We start from the raw sequence: 19708 nt of genomic DNA, 5'->3' as shown, positions 1-19708 counted from the left end.
TGCAATTTGAGATATTTATTTACAAAAAAAGAAAATTAAATCAGGTAGGGAATCAAAGTAACAAACATAACAAAGAGAATCATACTCCAAATGCGCTATGCTGACCTACAAACACAAGGAAACCAAAATACATCAATCTTACCTATACTCCTAACAGAACAACAGGATAAAACTTTAAGAAAAAGATTCCCTTTTTTTGCATCTGACTTTACAAAGCTCTCCAACAAAAATTACAGAAGGCTGGTCACAAATGAGGGGGATGGAAGAGAGGAGTCTCCTGGGAGGTAGGGTGACCCTGCTTTAAATTTCCCGGCTCATCTCTGAGGAACCAATCAGCAGCAGCCAGCAGACCAGTACCACACCTTCAGCTCATCCTCCATTAACCACTATCTGTTAGGAGGGAAAGACAGAGAACACACACCCACACACAGAAGAGAACAAAAAAAAAAAAACCCACAAAAACACAACAGAATCACAAATGACACAGCTCATCACAGAATCAAAAATCACTAACCCTTAACAATGAAAATTTACCCAATTTACACACTGAAGACACTGGCCATGTATCTGCTCACCATGTTTGGATCCACATACACCTGTGAAACTTCGTTCTAAAAAATTCATGAAAGGAACCAACTGTGGAACCAGTCTTTGGAGGACTGACTGTGCATGAGTCTAACAGCTGTTGAGTCTGATGATAAAAAAAAAAAATTGTGTCAGAGGGGAAATGTAACTTCTTCCATGAACCAAACATGAGTATGTCAGTGTGGTTTGTTTGGATTTGCTTTATTTGTTTTCATTTATTGAACAACAGGCTGTTTTAATTTGATGATAGACAAACATTTCTAATAACTGAGGCCTGTCTCTTGTATTTTTCATTCATATCTATTCACTGATGTACAAGGTTAGCACTTACCATGCTCTTCTCTGTTATATTCACGGCTGTGATTGAGATGCTGCAATTAGGCTGTTGAATGGGAAAAAAGCCCAAGTAGGAAAAAAAGCAATAGATAAAATGACCACGTGAAACAATGAAAGAAATGCTGAATGAGAGCAACAACTTTATCATCATGTTTGATTGAAGGCACACGACAGCACAAGTTACTTTTCAAAGGGCATTTGTTTTATTTACCTAATAAAAACATAATTTTTCCTCCTCATTGAGCTATTCCAGAGTTCAGTAATATTCTGTGGGTTGGACAGAAAGTTCTGGGGACTGGATGTGGCCCACAGGCTGTTAGTTGAGAATCACTGATGTAGAGTAATCAGAGTACCTGTTGGAGTGAGTCCTGATTTCCATACAGTGACTTTGCATCAGCAGCACCATGCTCCAGTGCTCTGGGAGAGTTTATAGTCCTGACACTGGAACTGTGGATGACTGACAGCTGTCCTTCATCACAACACAACACACACAAATCCTCCTCATCAAAAGCATGACTTTGGTCTCCGTCCTCATCTGGACTCTCCTCTGCTGCTGCTTCACAGGTAAAGTCCAGACAATCCAACTCCTCTCCTCTATGAACATCCGTCCCTCTGAGATGAAGAAGACAAAACCATGACGCTGCTTTATGTTTGTGTCTCTGTATCCTCAGAGTCCAGAGGCCAGGTCACAGTGACTCAGCCTGGAGCAGTGAGCTCTGATCTGGGAGCGTCCGCCACCATCACATGTACCACCAGTCAGGATGTTTATGTTTATAACAGCAAACATCTTCTATCCTGGTACCAACAGAGAGATGGAGAAAGTCCTAAACTTCTCATTTACTATGCCACCACTCGACAATCAGGGATTTCCAGTCGTTTTTCAGGCAGTGGATCAAACTCTCATTTCACTCTGACCATCAGTGATGTTCAGGCTGAAGATGCAGCAGTTTATTACTGTCAGAGTTATCATGAAATCAACAGTCAAGCTGTGTTCACACAGAGAAAAACCGTCGTACAAAAACCTCCTTCAGCTGCAGAGGAACTGATCTGATCCACAGCTGCACTGAAACTAAAACACTAGATGGTAACAACACTATCCAATCCATAACTGGGATATATCACAATATTTAACACTTTAATATCATTATTTTTACACAGTTTTAAATCATGAGCTGAGCATCAAAAAATGTCACATTAGTGATTCAATCCTTTCATAATTATTAAACTTGATTTCTTCGTTTTTACTTCTTTCTATTTGTTTTTCTGTCCAGGTTTTTCGAGACAAAAAGTAAATATTTCCAGATTTCTTAAAGATGAAAATTATATCACTTAATACTGATGATAATCTACTCTTTATTCCAGATTTATAAAATGTTTAAAGTATTTGTCATTTATTTTTTGTAAACATTATCTATATTATGACAAAAATATTAAACTCCAACTGTTTAAGGAAAATTACAGTTTCCTATATTTCCAGCAGCCTTTGCATGATATTTGAACATGACTTATTTGATTATTTTCATTTCTTTTTACTTGTCTGTATGACTGACTTCTTCAACACAAACATTAAATATTTCTCGTGTTGTCAAAGATGAAAAGTATGTGAAATCACTTAATGCTGATGATATTCTACTCTTACTCTAGAATCCTAAAATGTGTTTGAGGGGTTTCTACTTTGTTTTTTACTTTAAATCTTCAGTACATTCTGAGAAAAGAAAATACTGAAAGATGATTGTGTAAGAATACTTATTAAAGATATACTCAGTGTTGTCTGTTTGAAGATTAAGTGTTTTGATTATTATTAATTCTTCTTTACAGCACTTTGGTTCACTGCGGTTGTTTTGAAGTGCTTTAGAAATCAAGTCGGATTGGATTGGATTAGAATTTTTTTTTTCAATGATTCTGCAATGACCACGATGGAATACTTCACAGCAAGAAATAATTATGTAATTGGAACAAATCTTATTCAATTATCCAACATAAACAGAACAAGAAAAATCTATGAATAGTGTTTAATTTGACCCTTTATTGGACAAAATCAGCACAAAGTGAATAAAACACGACATAACAATGAACAGATTGTTTTCATTTATCTTTATGGTCATGTTCTTCAATACATAAAGTAAATATTTCCAGCTGTATGAAGATGACAAATATATTATATCACTTTATACTGATGATGTTCTACCCTTCATTCCAAATTTCGAAATTTATGTTTAAGGTATTTGTAATGTATTTTATGCAAATTTTGAGAAAAACTATTGAACCATGATTGTTAAAGAAAAAGTTTTAATGATAGACTTTGTTTTCTGTTGAAATGCTTAAAATATTGATGAATAGAAGAAAAATATTTATTTGCAAGCCTTCAGAGATTGCAATACAAAACTTTACAAAAAGCATTCATTATGTAATTGGAACAAATCATTTTCAAATAAATCCAATTCCTTTATTGATGAATATAATGATGTTTTTTAAAAATTAATCTACAATGACCAAATTAGAACACTTTACAAAGAGTCATTATGTAATTGGAAGACATCGTGTTACTTTGTCCAGCATTAACAAAATACGAACAATCCATGAATTCTGATTAATTTGACCCTTTAAAAAATAAAATCATGTTGTATCAGTTTATGCTGATGGTAGTCTACTCTTATTCCAGATTCCTAAAATATGTTTAAAGGACTTCTACTTTATTTTTTGGGAAATCTTATGTATATTCTGAGAAAAAAAAATATTGAAACTTGGCTAAAAACAATTACTAATGATATACTTGATGTTTTGAATTGAAATGTTTAATGTATTGCTGAATAAAATTAAAATTTTTATGTATAAATCTTCTATGACCATGATGACACACTTTACAACAAAGAATCATCATGTTAATGGAACAAATACTATAAAATTATCCAACATGAACAGAAGAAGAACAATCCATGAACTCTCTCTGATTTGACCCTTTATTGGACAAAATCAGCACAAAGTGAATAAAACACGACATAACAATGAACAGAAAAACAGCAGGTTTGATGTACAGACGTTTATTTGTGGTCAAACACTGAACCAATATTGCAGCAGTGAGAGAAGCCTGAAAATGTTTGCTGTTCAAAGTGTTGAAATGACACAAAGCCAGAGAGTTGGAGAGACAGAGTGAGCTGATGAGCAGAGTCAGAGCAGTAGGTGATCCCCAGTGAGTGGGCTCAGTACTGGGAACACTGGTGTGTCCTCAGTGTGTGTGAGAGTGCAGACTGGGAGCCCTGGGTGGCCTCACAGGTCACAGAGTTCACCTTCCTCCACTGGTCTGCAGGGAGCCTCAGGGTGCTGCTCCAGCTGTAGTGGCCGTCCTTCTGCAGCACCGCGGGGCTCCTGCTCTCCTCCCAGCTGCTGCTGATGCTGCTGCCGTCGTTCACCTTCCAGGACAGACTCCAGTCTGAGGGGAAGCCCTTGTTGGCCAGGCACATGAGCGTGGCCTTCCCCTGCTGCAGCTCCTCTCTGGAGGGGGGCAGCACCGTCAGGGTGGGACGGACATCACCTAGGAGACACCGATCAGCTTAGAGGACAGGGACCACACAGCTGTCAATCACACATCCCATACTTGGACACAGTGACTATGTGAGAGGGGATTTTCTCCTTTCAGGACTTGGTGTCAGATGGTTTTTCTGCTCCACCAGTCACTCACTCACACATGGTTTCACTTCCTGGAAACAAACTCAACTTGGAAACCAGCACAAACAGTCCTCATATGAGCTGAAATACAGCAAAGTGCACTGAAGGAACATGTTCAACCAAGTCTGTGCTGTGTTCTGTCAACTGTTTGAGAAAGTCACTGATGAAATCAGAATCATCTGGATTGTCATTAACATTCATTCAAACCTATTTATATTGAAACCAACATAAAGACAACAGTGATTCAGTTCTTTTATCACTGACACAACCTGATGATAAACTGTTAAATATAAAACCAAATAACCTCTGAAAATTAATACGAGTCTAGTCTTGGACTAAATCTGAGCGGAGTTTTAAACATCACATATTTGTCTCATTTGTTCACGAGAAATATGACGATAAAAACAGATCAAACTCAAGGCCATAGGTAACGTCTGTATTAGAAACAAAGACAGACTGTATATGATGGAAAATGTCTAATATTCATGGTTCTGTTCAACATTGTCAACATATTTACTGTCCAACACAAACAGACGCATGAAAGAGTTAAGAACAAACAGCGACATAAATAACTGACGACATTCACATCTTCATGTTGATTTCAGTGATCACTGTGCAAATCACTGTAAATGATTCCAACATAAACTACAAACTGTAACTGACACAATGAGAAGATACTGAGACATTTCTCAATTGTGCATCTGTTTGTAGATTTAGTTGAGTTTTTTTTTAATGTCACTGATATGATAAACTAATATGTTTATGGTGGAACATGACAATGAACTGATGTAAAACTTGGACTAAACTCTGAACTCTTCTCATTTACATCAGTTTAAACATCAGTGAGACATAGATATGGAAAGAAATGTTTAGGAAAGCTGCACTGAGGACGACGACAAGGAGTAAAATACAACCTGAAATGTTTTACACATTGAAAAAACACCTTTGATCCCTTGGAAAAAACAACAACAATAAATAAATACAAAGCCTTAAGTTGTGATCCTTAGAATTTGTGCATAAACTTCCTTCAACATCCAGTCTGGTTCCTCCACCAAAAGTCCACCACAGTGATACAAACTGAGTCCAACAACAACCTCTGAGTGTAGAGACACGGCTCTGTGACTGATCAAACTAAAACTACAAGTCCTCAAGTCTCAGCTTTAATCTAAACTATCAATTATGTTACTGTCTTTACACCAACAACTACAGTAATGAGTCATTTCACATATTTCTGTTACCAAACACCTACTGTTCACCAACATTTAAAGTTGGTTTACAGTCATTATAAAAAAAGGTAAAAATTCAGTCTAAGATAATAAATATTGCTGATAAATGACTAAAATTTGTTGAATTTTGCACTTACTTCCAACCTCCAGTCTGGTTCCTCCACCGAACGTGAACCACAGTGATACAAAGTGGTTGAGTCGTCGTACAAAAACCTCTGAGTGTAAAGACACGGCTCTGTGACTCTGAAAACAACAAACTCAACAAAGCCAGTGTGAATCTGTAAAACACAGCAGCATCAGGACAAAATGAATCACAACACACACACAACAATCAATACAAATATAGATTTAGTTCCACATTTATTCCATTTGTAAATGTTTGTGAAATGGACTGTGCAGATGAAAAAAGAACTAAAACAGACATTTACACAGAAACATTCAGAGACAAAAAACACTAATCTGATCCCTGACACATTCCTAATCAATCCAGTGTAAATGTATTGATCCATGTAGAGTAATCAGAGTACCTGTTGGAGTGAGTCCTGATTTCCATACAGTGACTTTGCATCAGCAGCACCATGCTCCAGTGCTCTGGGAGAGTTTATAGTCCTGACACTGGAACTGTGGATGACTGACAGCTGTCCTTCATCACAACACAACACACAGAAATCCTCCTCATCAAAAGCATGACTTTGGTCTCCGTCCTCATCTGGACTCTCCTCTGCTGCTGCTTCACAGGTAAAGTCCAGACAATCCAACTCCTCTCCTCTATGAACATCCGTCCCTCTGAGATGAAGAAGACAAAACCATGACGCTGCTTTATGTTTGTGTCTCTGTATCCTCAGAGTCCAGAGGCCAGGTCACAGTGACTCAGCCTGGAGCAGTGAGCTCTGATCTGGGAGCCTCCGCCACCATCACATGTACCACCAGTAGGAATGTTTATGCTGCGGGCAGATACCATTATTTATCCTGGTACCAACAGAGAGATGGAGAAACTCCTAAACTTCTCATTTACTATGCCACCACTCGAGAATCAGGGATTTCCAGTCGTTTTTCAGGCAGTGGATCAAACTCTCATTTCACTCTGACCATCAGTGATGTTCAGGCTGAAGATGCAGCAGTTTATTACTGTCAGAGTTATCACTATATCAACAGTCAGGATGTGTTCACACAGTGAAAAACCGTCATACAAAAACCTCCTTCAGCTGCAGAGGAACTGATCTGATCCAGTTCAATGAACACAGTGTATGAACAAGCACTAATACACACAATAGTTCACATGATAAAATACTGTTGAAACATCTGCACAGTTTTCACACTTTGACATTTAGTGTCCAATAACACAGAATTATACGACTGTTCATAAATGAATCCACTTGGTCACTTGAAGGTTACAGTCTTGAACCAAAGTCTTATCACATGTGCCCATCATATTTATAACAGATAATAACTTGACTGCTAATTGACTAATTGGAGTCATTAAGAACTCATAATGGTGTTAAACATCTGCACTTTATTTATATTCAACCAAAATGAAATTTCATAGATTTTATCAATGTTTATTGCTTGATAATGATGAACAAATCAATTTCTAGGAGGATAAAAGTTTTGACACAAATTCTAATCAATCTAAATGCTATTTCATCAGGAACCCTGGACTTCAAGCTCTTCATGATTATCACTTTGGCCTCTGGGCCGATCTTGGCATGTTGTCAGGAGAGTTTGTAGCAGCCCTTGGCATCAATGAAATGGCATAGAGTTCGACTGGTGCAAATCTTTATTTCATCATGATGCATCGTGAAACTAAAACACAAACATTTTTACATAAGTTATTTTACAAAATTTACTTAGTTACATTTTCTTTAAAAGCACATACATTACAAACAAGACATATTACTCATAATTGTAATTTAATACACACATTTCAAACAACAAAAAACAAACAAAAGAACAAACATGCCACTACAATTAACACATACCTTGCTCCGCCTACCAAGGGCGCAAACTCCTCACTCATCCCATGTATAACAGGTATGCGAACCAAACTGTGCTTTAACAACAAAAAACAACCCATTCCACATGAGTATCAAGCTTGATATTTGTTCAAAAATAATGTATCAAACTCAAATGTTCTCTTTGCTCACCTCATTTTTGTTCAGCACAGTCCTGCTCTGCTCTGTGTGGCAACCCAAATACATGTGGCAAAACAGGTGTGTGGCAATCAGCCTCATTATATCCCAAAAGGGGGTGTGGCAACAATAAAACAAAATGGAAAGAAAATCCAACAGAAACCAAAAATAAACAAAAAAAAAAGGAAAGAAGAAACAATCTGAAATAATAAACCTATCAACCGGCCACTAACAGAGTTATTGCACTTGAACTGTGAATCTTTAACCCTTTCATGCATAGTGGTCACTGCAGTGGACAGTTATTCAAAGCTCTTCTCTTTTATATGTATGGATTTTTTTTTTTTTTTTTAGTTCCATATCAGCCGACACAGTGGACACTGATGCATCATCCCATCCACTGTAAGTCATACCATTACTGTAACTTTGCTGTTCTAGATAAACCGGATCTGCAGTAACATGTTTGAGTGTTGAAGGGATGGGATTAAATAAATTACACTTCCTCCCACTCCTTTTCGAATGTGCAAATGAAGTCATTTACATGTATGTTTTTTTTTTGTTTTCTTTCATGACCTCTTACTACCTGTTTTATTTCTAAACACTAAGAAAGATTACTTTGTCTTGTTGCATATTCAAAATAAACTAAACTAAAAAAAACAAAAAAATGCTTGTTATTGTTACTAAACTGCAATTAATCTTTTTTTTTTTTTTTTTTACAAAAAGTTTTTTTTTTTTTTGCATATTATTTCCATTAAGTGAGTAATAACTAGTATTAGAGTATGTTAAAATGTGAGAAAACAGCAGATTAGCAGCATTAAAAAGGTTTTTATTTCATTATTTTCACATGATATATCAGTAAATCCATGTTTCTTTGCTTCAAAAATTAAACGCATGGTGTCACACTGACATTTTTGGAACTCCATGAAAAATAGGTTCATGAGAAAATTTTTAATCGCATTGTTTTTTTCATGCCTTTAGACGAATAAAAATACTCAGGAAATAAATGTTGGTTAAGGTTCTCATAATTCATGCATGAAAGGGTTAATAAGCTGTAAATATTTAAAACATTTTTTAAATTTCAGTTTTCTGACATGTAAGAATGTCTAGTTCTTTGGAATTATTTTGAGTCATTGCTGATTTTTATTACATAATCAGCAGTCGAGTTATTAGATATTTTCAGTATTGTGTATTTATGCGACAAGGCTTTTGTCCAGGACTGTAATCATGTTGTTCTTTTTACTTCAGCCCAGGCTCAGTGAACAGGATGTTGTATTTGTACAGACTCTGAAGCCCTTTGAGTCCACTTTTCAGTGCAGCTAAACAGTTTCTTCACCCGGTTCAATGACCACAGCACACCAAGCATGTGGACCTGTTGACCTCCTAGTCCCCCCTCCACACCCTTGGTGTTGATGAACAGTGTGTGAATCCACCATAATCCCAATCCTGCAGAAGGACTACTGTGAAGGACCTGAAGGACTACAGGCCAGTGGCCCTAACATCTGTATTGTGTAGATGAATGCAGTGGTCTATGACCACCTGTCAAATATACTGGCACACAAACCAAATCCATGTCAGTTTGTCTTTGCCTGTGGACGAGGAGGATATTCCACCGGTGACATGAAGGCTGCTGTCCATGGTGCTGAAAGCTGGAGCGCCTTTTGGGTGGTTTGTCCCCAAGAGTTTATTAGTTTCTTAGTTAGTTTGATCCCCATTAGCTGCTGCACACCACAGCAGCTCCTCTTCCTGGGGTCATTAATAACATAAAAACAAAGCAACACAATTTCTCACAACTCACTCAACAAAAAGGATGTACATACACTCAACACAACAACAACACAAAAACCAAACATCAACAACAGCACACAATACAAAACAATTACAATAACAATAATAATACCACCACCACCACCAACAACAACAACAACAACAACAACAACAACAACAACAACAACAACAACAACAACAACAACAACAACAACAACAACAGAGAAAAGAATAACTAAGTAAACCCAAAAAACAGAAACAAAAAAAAAGGAAAAAAAACAGCTCCACAACAAACAAAAGAAAAACAAACCGCCTAGATGATGTCACTATAGGATGTGCAATAGCTCAGTTATTCTTGGGTAAATATGATGTTATGCTCGGTCTAGGGGTTTCCGAGATGCAACATGGTGTGAGATTCCCCTCCCTCCATGTCCCTTAACAAACAGCAACAAGCTAAAACAAACAAATGACCAGCAATCACGCAACTGCAATTTAAGATATTTATTTCCAAAAAAAGAAAATTAAATCATGTAGGGAATCAAAGTAACAAACATAACAAAGAGAATCATACTCCAAATGCACTATGCTGACCTACAAACACAAGGAAACCAAAATACATCAATCTTACCTATACTCCTAACAGAACAACAGGATAAAACTTAAAGAAAAAGATTCCCTTTTTTTGCATCTGACTTTACAAAACCCTCCAACAAAAATTACAGAAGGCTGGTCACAAATGAGGAGGATGGAAGAGAGGAGTTTTCTAGGAGGTAGGGTGACCCTGCTTTAAATTTCCCGGCTCATCTCTGAGGAACCAATCAGCAGCAGCCAGCAGACCAGTACCACACCTTCAGCTCATCCTCCATTAACCACTATCTGTTAGGAGGGAAAGACAGAGAACACACACCCACACACAGAAGAGAACAAAAAAAAAAAAAAACACAAAAACACAACAGAATCACAAATGACACAGCTAATCACAGAATCAAAAATCACTAACCCTTAACAATGAACATTTACCCAATTTACACACTGAAGACACTGGCCATGTATCTGCTCACCATGTTTGGATCCACATACACCTGTGAAGCTTCGTTCTCAAAAATTCATGAAAGAAACCAACTGTGGAACCAGTCTTTGGAGGACTGACTGTGCATGAGTCTAACAGCTGTTGAGTCTGATGATAAAAATAAAAAAATCGTGTCAGAGGGGAAATGTAACTTCTTCCTTTAACCAAACATGAGTATGTCAGTGTGGTTTGTTTGGATTTGCTTTATTTATTTTTCATTTATTGAACAACAGCCTGTTTTAATTCGATGATAGACAAACATTTCTAATAACTGAGGCCTGTCTCTTGTATTTTTCATTCGTATCTATTCACTGATGTACAAGGTCAGCACTTACCATGCTCTTCTCTGTTATATTCACGGCTGTGATTGAGATGTTGCAATTAGGCTGTTGAATGGGAAAAAAGCCAAGGCAGAAAAAAAAAACAATTGATAAAATGACCACGTGAAACAATGAAAGAAATGCTGAATGAGAGCAACAACTTTATAATCATGTTTGATTGAAGGCACGCGACAGCACAAGTTACTTTTCAGAGGGCATTTGTTTTATTTACCTAATAAAAACATAATTTTTCCTCCTCATTGAGCTATTCCAGAGTTCAGTAATATTCTGTGGGTTGGACAGAAAGCTCTGGGGGCCGAATGTGGCTCACGGAGTGTTAGCTGAGAATCACTGATGTAGAGTAATCAGAGTACCTGTTGGAGTGAGTCCTGATTTCCATACAGTGACTTTGCATCAGCAGCACCATGCTCCAGTGCTCTGGGAGAGTTTATAGTCCTGACACTGGAACTGTGGATGACTGACAGCTGTCCTTCATCACAACACAACACACAGAAATCCTCCTCATCAAAAGCATGACTTTGGTCTCCGTCCTCATCTGGACTCTCCTCTGCTGCTGCTTCACAGGTAAAGTCCAGACAATCCAACTCCTCTCCTCTATGAACATCCGTCCCTCTGAGATGAAGAAGACAAAACCATGACGCTGCTTTATGTTTGTGTCTCTGTATCCTCAGAGTCCAGAGGCCAGGTCACTGTGACTCAGCCTGGAGCAGTGAGCTCTGATCTGGGAGCCTCCGCCACCATCACATGTACCACCAGTCAGGATGTTTATGTTTATAACAGCAAACATCTTCTATCCTGGTACCAACAGAGAGATGGAGAAACTCCTAAACTTCTCATTTACTATGCCACCAGTCGAGAATCAGGGATTTCCAATCGTTTTTCAGGCAGTGGATCAAACTCTCATTTCACTCTGACCATCAGTGATGTTCAGGCTGAAGATGCAGCAGTTTATTACTGTCAGAGTGAACACTATATCAACAGCATCTGGGTGTTCACACAGTGAAAAACCGTCGTACAAAAACCTCCTTCAGCTGCAGAGGAACTGATCTGATCCACAGCTGCACTGAAACTAAAATACTAGATGGTAACAACACTATCCAATCCATAACTGGGATAAATCATAATATTTAACACTTTAATATCTTTTTTTTTTTTTTACACAGTTTTCAATCATGAGCTGAGCATCAAAAAATGTCACATTAGTGATTCAATCCTTTCATAATTATTAAAATTGATTTCTTTGATTGTTTTTACTTCTTTCTATTTGTTTTTATGTTCAGGTTTTTCAACACAAAAAGTAAATATTTCCAGATTTCTTAAAGATGAAAATTATATCACTTTATACTGATGATAATCTACTCTTTATTCCAGATTTATAAAATGTTTAAAGTATTTGTCATTTATTTTTTGTAAACATGATCTTTATTCTGACAAAAATATTAAATTCCAACTGTTTAAGGAAAATTACAGTTTCCTATATTTCCAGAAGTCTTTGCAGGATATTTGAACATGATTTCTTTGATTATTTTCATTTCTTTTTACTTGTCTGTATGACTGACTTCTTCAACACAAACATTAAATATTTCTCGTGTTGTCAAAGATGAAAATGATGTGAAATTACTTCATGCTGATGATATTCTACTCTTATTCCAGAGTCCTAAGATGTGTTTGAGGGATTTCTACTTTATTATTTTTTTTTTTAAATCTTCAGTACATTCTGAGAAAAGAAAATACTGAAAGATGATTGTGTAAGAATACTTATTAAAGATATACTCAGTGTTGTCTGTTTAAAGATTAAATGTTTTGATTATTATTAATTCTTCTGTACAGCACTTTGGTTCACTGCGGTTGTTTTAAAGTGCTTTAGAAATCAAGTTGGATTGGATTGGATTAGAATTTTTTTTTTTCAATGATTCTGCAATGACCATGATGGAATACTTCACAGCAAGAAATAATTATGTAATTGGAACAAATCCTATTCAATTATCCAACATAAACAGAACAAGAAAAATTTATGAACTGTGTGTAATTTGACCCTTTATTGGACAAAATCAGCACAAAGTGAATAAAACACGACATAACAATGAACAGATTGTTTTCATTTATCTTTATGGTCATGTTCTTCACTACATAAAGTAAATATTTCCAGCTGTATGAAGATGACAAATATATTATATCACTTTATACTGATGATATTCTACCCTTCATTCCAAATTTTGAAATTTATGTTTAAGGTATTTGTAATGTATTTTATACAAATTTTGAGAAAAACCATTGAACCATGATTGTTAAAGAAAAAGTTTTAAAGATAGACTTTATGTTTTCTATTGAAATGCTTAAAATATTGATGAATAGAAGAAAAATATTTATTTGCAAGCCTTCAGAGATTGCAATACAAAACTTTACAAAAAGCATTCATTATGTAATTGGAACAAATCATTTTCAAACAAATCCAATTCCTTTATTGATGAATATAATGATGTTTTTTTTTAAAATTCATCTACAATGACCAAATTAGAACACTTTACAAAGAGTCATTATGTAATTGGAAGACATCGTGTTACTTTGTCCAGCATTAACAAAATACGAACAATCCATGAATTCTGATTAATTTGACCCTTTAAAAAATAAAATCATGTTGTATCAGTTTATGTTGATGGTAGTCTACTCTTATTCCAGATTCCTAAAATATGTTTAAAGGACTTTTACTTTATTTTTTGGGAAATCTTATGGATATTCTGAGAAAAAAAAATATTGAAACTTGGCTAAGAACAATTACTAATGATACAGTTGATGTTTTGAATTGAAATGTTTAATGTATTGATGAATAAAATTAAAATTTTTATGTATAAATCTTCTATGACCATGATGACACACTTTACAACAAAGAATCATCATGTTAATGGAACAAATACTATAAAATTATCCAACATGAACAGAAGAAGAACAATCCATGAACTCTCTCTAATTTGACTCTTTATTGGACAAAATCAGCACAAAGTGAATAAAACACGACATAACAATCAACAGAAAAACAGCAGGTTTGATGTACAGACGTTTATTTGTGGTCAAACACTGAACCAATATTGCAGCAGTGAGAGAAGCCTGAAAATGTTTGCTGTTCAAAGTGTTGAAATGACACAAAGCCAGAGAGTTGGAGAGACAGAGTGAGCTGATGAGCAGAGTCAGAGCAGTAGGTGATCCCCAGTGAGTGGGCTCAGTACTGGGAACACTGGTGTGTCCTCAGTGTGTGTGAGAGTGCAGACTGGGAGCCCTGGGTGGCCTCACAGGTCACAGAGCCCACCTTCCTCCACTGGTCTGCAGGGAGCCTCAGGGTGCTGCTCCAGCTGTAGTGGCCGTCCTTCTGCAGCACCGCGGGGCTCCTGCTCTCCTCCCAGCTGCTGCTGCTGCCGCCGTTCACCTTCCAGGACAGACTCCAGTCTGAGGGGAAGCCCTTGTTGGCCAGACACATGAGCGTGGCCTTCCCCTGCTGCAGCTCCTCTCTGGAGGGGGGCAGCACCGTCAGGGTGGGACGGACATCACCTAGGAGACACCGATCAGCTTAGAGGACGGGGACCACACAGCTGTCAATCACACATCCCATACTTGGACACAGTGACTATGTGAGAGGGGATTTTCTCCTTTCAGGACTTGGTGTCAGATGGTTTTTCTGCTCCACCAGTCACTCACTCACACATGGTTTCACTTCCTGGAAACAAACTCAACTTGGAAACCAGCACAAACAGTCCTCATATGAGCTGAAATACAGCAAAGTGCACTGAAAGAACATGTTCAATAAGTCTGTGCTGTGTTCTTTCAACTGTTTGAGAAAGTCACTGATGAAATCAGAATCATCTGGATTGTCATTAACATTCATTCAAACCTATTTATATTGAAACCAACATAAAGAAAACAGTGATTCAGTTCTTTTATCACTGACACAACCTGATGATAAACTGTTAAATGTAAAACCAAATAACCTCTGAAAATTAATACAAGTTTAGTCTTGGACAAAATCTGAGCTGAGTTTTAAACATCACATATTTGTCTCATTTGTTCACGAGAAATATGACGATAAAAACAGATCAAACTCAAGGCCATAGGTAACGTCTGTATTAGAAACAAAGACAGACTGTATATGATGGAAAATGTCTAATATTCATGGTTCTGTTCAACGTTGTCAACATATTTACTGTCCAACACAAACAGACGCATGACTGAGTTAAGAACAAACAGCGACATAAATAACTGACGACAATCACATCTTCATGTCGATTTCAATTATCACTGTGCAAATCACTGTAAATGATTCCAACATAAACTACAAACTGTAACTGACACAATGAGAAGATACTGAGACATTTTTCAATTTATGCATCTGTTTGTAGATTTAGTTGAGTTTTTTTAATGTCACTGATGTGATAAACTAATATGTTTATGGTGGAACATGACAATGAACTGATGTAAAACTTGGGCTAAAGTCTGAACTCTTCTCATTTACATCAGTTTAAACATCAGTGAGACATAGATATGGAAAGAAATGTTTAGGAAAGCTGCACTGAGGACGACAACAAGGAATAAAATACAACCTGAAAAGTTTTACACATTGAAAAAGCACCTTTTATCCATTGGAAAAAACAACAACAATAAATAAATACAAAGCCTTAAGTTGTGATCCTTAGAATTTGTGCATAAACTTCCTTCAACATCCAGTCTGGTTCCTCCACCAAAAGTCCACCACAGTGATACAAACTGAGTCCAACAACAACCTCTGAGTGTAGAGACACGGCTCTGTGACTGATCAAACTAAAACTACAAGTCCTCAAGTCTCAGCTTAAATCTAAACTATCAATTATGTTACTGTCTTTACACCAACAACTACAGTAATGAGTCATTTCACATATTTCTAACTGTTACCAAACACCTACTGTTCACTAACATTTAAAGATGATATACAGTCAAAAAGAAAAAAGATAAAAAATTCATTCCAAGATAATAAATATTGCCGATAATGAATGAAATTAGTTGAATTTTGCACTTACTTCCAACCTCCAGTCTGGTTCCTCCACCGAACGTGTACCACAGTGATACAAAGTGGTTGAGTCGTCGTACAAAAACCTCTGAGTGTAAAGACACGGCTCTGTGACTCTGAAAACAACAAACTCAAAAAAGTCAGTGAGAATCTGTAAAACACAGCAGCATCAGGACAAAATGAATCACAACACAAACACAACAATCAATACAAATACAGATTTAGTTCCACATTTATTCCATTTTTAAATGTTTGTGAAATGAACTGTGCAGATGAAAAAAGAACTAAAACAGACATTTACACGAGAAACATTCGGAGACAAAAAACATTAATCTTTTTAATCTTATCCCTGACACATTTCTAATCAATCCAGTGTAAATGTATTGATCCATGTAGAGTAATCAGAGTACCTGTTGGAGTGAGTTCTGATTTCCATACAGTGACTTTGCATCAGCAGCACCATGCTCCAGTGCTCTGGGAGAGTTTATAGTCCTGACACTGGAACTGTGGATGACTGACAGCTGTCCTTCATCACAACACAACACACAGAAATCCTCCTCATCAAAAGCATGACTTTGGTCTCCGTCCTCATCTGGACTCTCCTCTGCTGCTGCTTCACAGGTAAAGTCCAGACAATCCAACTCCTCTCCTCTATGAACATCCGTCCCTCTGAGATGAAGAAGACAAAACCATGACGCTGCTTTATGTTTGTGTCTCTGTATCCTCAGAGTCCAGAGGCCAGGTCACAGTGACTCAGCCTGGAGCAGTGAGCTCTGATCTGGGAGCCTCCGCCACCATCACATGTACCACCAGTCAGGATGTTTATGTTTGGAGCAACAACCATTATTTGCACTGGTACCAACAGAGAGATGGAGAAACTCCTAAACTTCTCATTTACTGGGCCACCAGTCGACAATCAGGGATTTCCAGTCGTTTTTCAGGCAGTGGATCAAACTCTCATTTCACTCTGACCATCAGTGATGTTCAGGCTGAAGATGCAGCAGTTTATTACTGTCAGAGTGAACACTATATAAACAGTCAGTATGTGTTCACACAGTGAAAAACCGTCATACAAAAACCTCCTTCAGCTGCAGAGGAACTGATCTGATCCACAGCTGCACTGAAACTAAAACACTAGATGGTAACAACACTATCCAATCCATAACTGGGATAAATCACTATATTTAACACTTTATTTTCATTGTTTGGACAGTTTTAAATCACAAACTAAGCATCAAAAACTTCTTTATTCATGATTCAATCCTTCCATTATCATTGAATCCAATTTATTTTATTGTTTTTACTTCTTTTTATGTGTTTTTATCGTATTTTTTCAACAGAAAATGTAACAATTTCCAATTTTATTAAAGATGAAAATATTTATATCACATTATGCTGACGATCTTCTACTCTTTCTTCCAGATTTATAAAACATTTGAAGTTTTTGACGTTTGTTTTTTGTCAATATTATATAAATTCTGACAAAAAATATTCAACCCCAATTGTTTTTTTTTTAAGAGTTTCCTGTGTTTTCAGCAAACTTTGCATGGTTATTGAATATAATTTCTTGAGTTTTTTTGCATTTCTTTTACTTGTCTTTATGATTGAGTTCTTTGACACAAAAGTGTAATATTTTTAGTGTTATCAAAAAATAAAATCATGTTATGTCAGTTTATGCTGATGATCGTCTACTCACAATCCATAGAAAGGACATTAAAATCACCACTGTCTCCCCCCAGCAGTCTCCTCATTTGAACATGTTACATACAAACTCCCTGGCCCCACCCCTCTGATTACTGCTGTCATTTATCGCCCACCCAAATCAAACCCAGATTTCCTCACTGACCTCTCTGACTTTCTTACACAGCTATGTGCCATATCTACATCCATCCTCCTTCTTGGTGATTTTAACATCCATATCGACAATCCCAGCTGCACACAGGCCAACGACTTTCTTGACATCCTGCAGTGTTTCAACTTCACTCAACACATTCACTTCCCTACACACAACTGTGGCCACACTGGACTTGGTCTGCTCCACTGATATACAGATATCACCACCATCATACCATAACCGTCACATCTCTGATCACCTGTTAATCAAAATGGACATAAGCATTCTCACCCCCCCCCCCCCCCAAACTAAAACATACCATAACCTTCCATAACACAAAATCCATCACTCCTTCAGCTCTCACCACTGCACTCTGCCACAGCCTAGCCTCATTTCCCCCACCACCATCTGAAAATCCATCTGATCTTGTCATTCACTACAACACCCTCTCCTCCTGTCTGGACCTACTTGCCCCCAACAAAACCAAAACTCTCTCATTCACACACTCTGCCCCTTGGTACACCCCTGCACTTCACCAGATGAAAACACAGAAACGTCGACTCGAACGACTCTACAGGAAAACCGGACTCACAGTTCATCTGCAAATCTACAAACACCACATCCAAAACTACAGACATGCACTCAGTTCTGCCTGGTCAAACTACTACTCACACATCATCCACTCAGGCTCCAATAACCCCAAGACACTCTTCTCCACCATCAACTCCCTGCTGAAACCCCATGACAATATTACCTCAACATTCACATCCCACAAATGCCAAACGTTCCTGTCATTTTTTCAATCTAAAATTGACACCATCTACAACAGCCTCCACACCCGTGCCCCCTGCCCCACCTCCCCCCTGTGTCCCCCCTCCCTCCACTGCTCAGCCACTATCTCAGTTCCCTCCCATCTCTCATGCTCAAGTTTCCCAGTTTATGAACAGCATGAAAACACCGACCTTCACCCTGGACCCCATCCCATCTGAGCTTGTTAAAACCTGCCTTCTTGTCCTTTCCCCACTCATCACTTCCATTATCAACTCCTCTCTCTGCTCCAGATCAGTCCCCGACACCCTCAAACTAGCCGTCATCACTCGCATTCTTAAGAAACCTGGACTCCACCCTGACATTCCTTCCAACTTCCGCCCCATCTCCAACCTCCCCTTGCTCTCCAAACTACTCGAGCGTGCCGTCTCTTCCCAGCTCCGAACCCACCTCACCTCCAATAATCTCTTTGAAACATTTCAATCCGGTTTTCGTTCCAAACTCAGCACTGAAAGAGCTCTCCTCAAAATATCCAATGACCTTCTCCTCTTCGCTGACTCTGGCCACATAACCATCCTTATCCTCCTGGACCTCATTGCTGCCCTTGACACCATCCACCACTCCATCCTCCTCTCCCCTCTAGAAAACACACTCCATATCACTGGCTCAGCACTCACCTGGATCAAATCCTACCTCTCAAACCGACAACAATTCATCCACATAAATAACCACTCCTCCTCCACTGCTCCCCTGCCACAGGGTGTCCCCCAAGGTTTGGTGTTTGGCCCCCTTCTTTTCATCCTCTGCATCCTTCCCCTTGGTAATATCATTAGTCGTCATGGACTCAAATTCCATTGTTATGCTGATGACGTTCAGCTTTACATCTCCTCCGAATCCATCACCTCCTCCACCCTCTCTACCCTGTCACACTGCCTCTCTGAAATAAAACCCTGGATGCAAG

General features: G+C 37.8%; 3 gene segments (V, D, J or C); 1 reads left to right on the top strand and 2 right to left on the bottom strand.

Annotated features, from left to right (window-relative positions):
- The first annotated feature begins 1433 nt into the window (after positions 1-1433).
- LOC115439240 (Ig kappa chain V region 3381-like) lies at positions 1434-2079 on the top strand. The segment is given in 2 exon segments: positions 1434-1485; positions 1593-2079. Coding segments are annotated over 2 exon segments (432 nt in total).
- Positions 2080-3892: 1813 nt separating this feature from the next.
- LOC115439462 (Ig kappa-b4 chain C region-like) lies at positions 3893-6774 on the bottom strand. The segment is given in 3 exon segments: positions 3893-4453; positions 5951-6070; positions 6738-6774. Coding segments are annotated over 3 exon segments (489 nt in total).
- Positions 6775-14132: 7358 nt separating this feature from the next.
- On the bottom strand, positions 14133-16603 carry LOC115439255 (Ig kappa-b4 chain C region-like; the record flags this gene model as incomplete). The annotated part of the segment is given in 3 exon segments: positions 14133-14656; positions 16156-16261; positions 16556-16603. Coding segments are annotated over 3 exon segments (480 nt in total), but the record flags the coding sequence as incomplete, so codon positions are not given.
- Between the last annotated feature and the right edge of the window lie 3105 nt (positions 16604-19708).

The sequence above is a fragment of the Sphaeramia orbicularis genome, chromosome 19, assembly GCF_902148855.1.
Source record: "Sphaeramia orbicularis chromosome 19, fSphaOr1.1, whole genome shotgun sequence".
NCBI classification, from domain to species: domain Eukaryota; kingdom Metazoa; phylum Chordata; class Actinopteri; order Kurtiformes; family Apogonidae; genus Sphaeramia; species Sphaeramia orbicularis.
The sequence above is the reverse complement of the archived record's forward strand: the minus strand, read 5'-3'. Positions and strand labels throughout refer to the sequence as shown.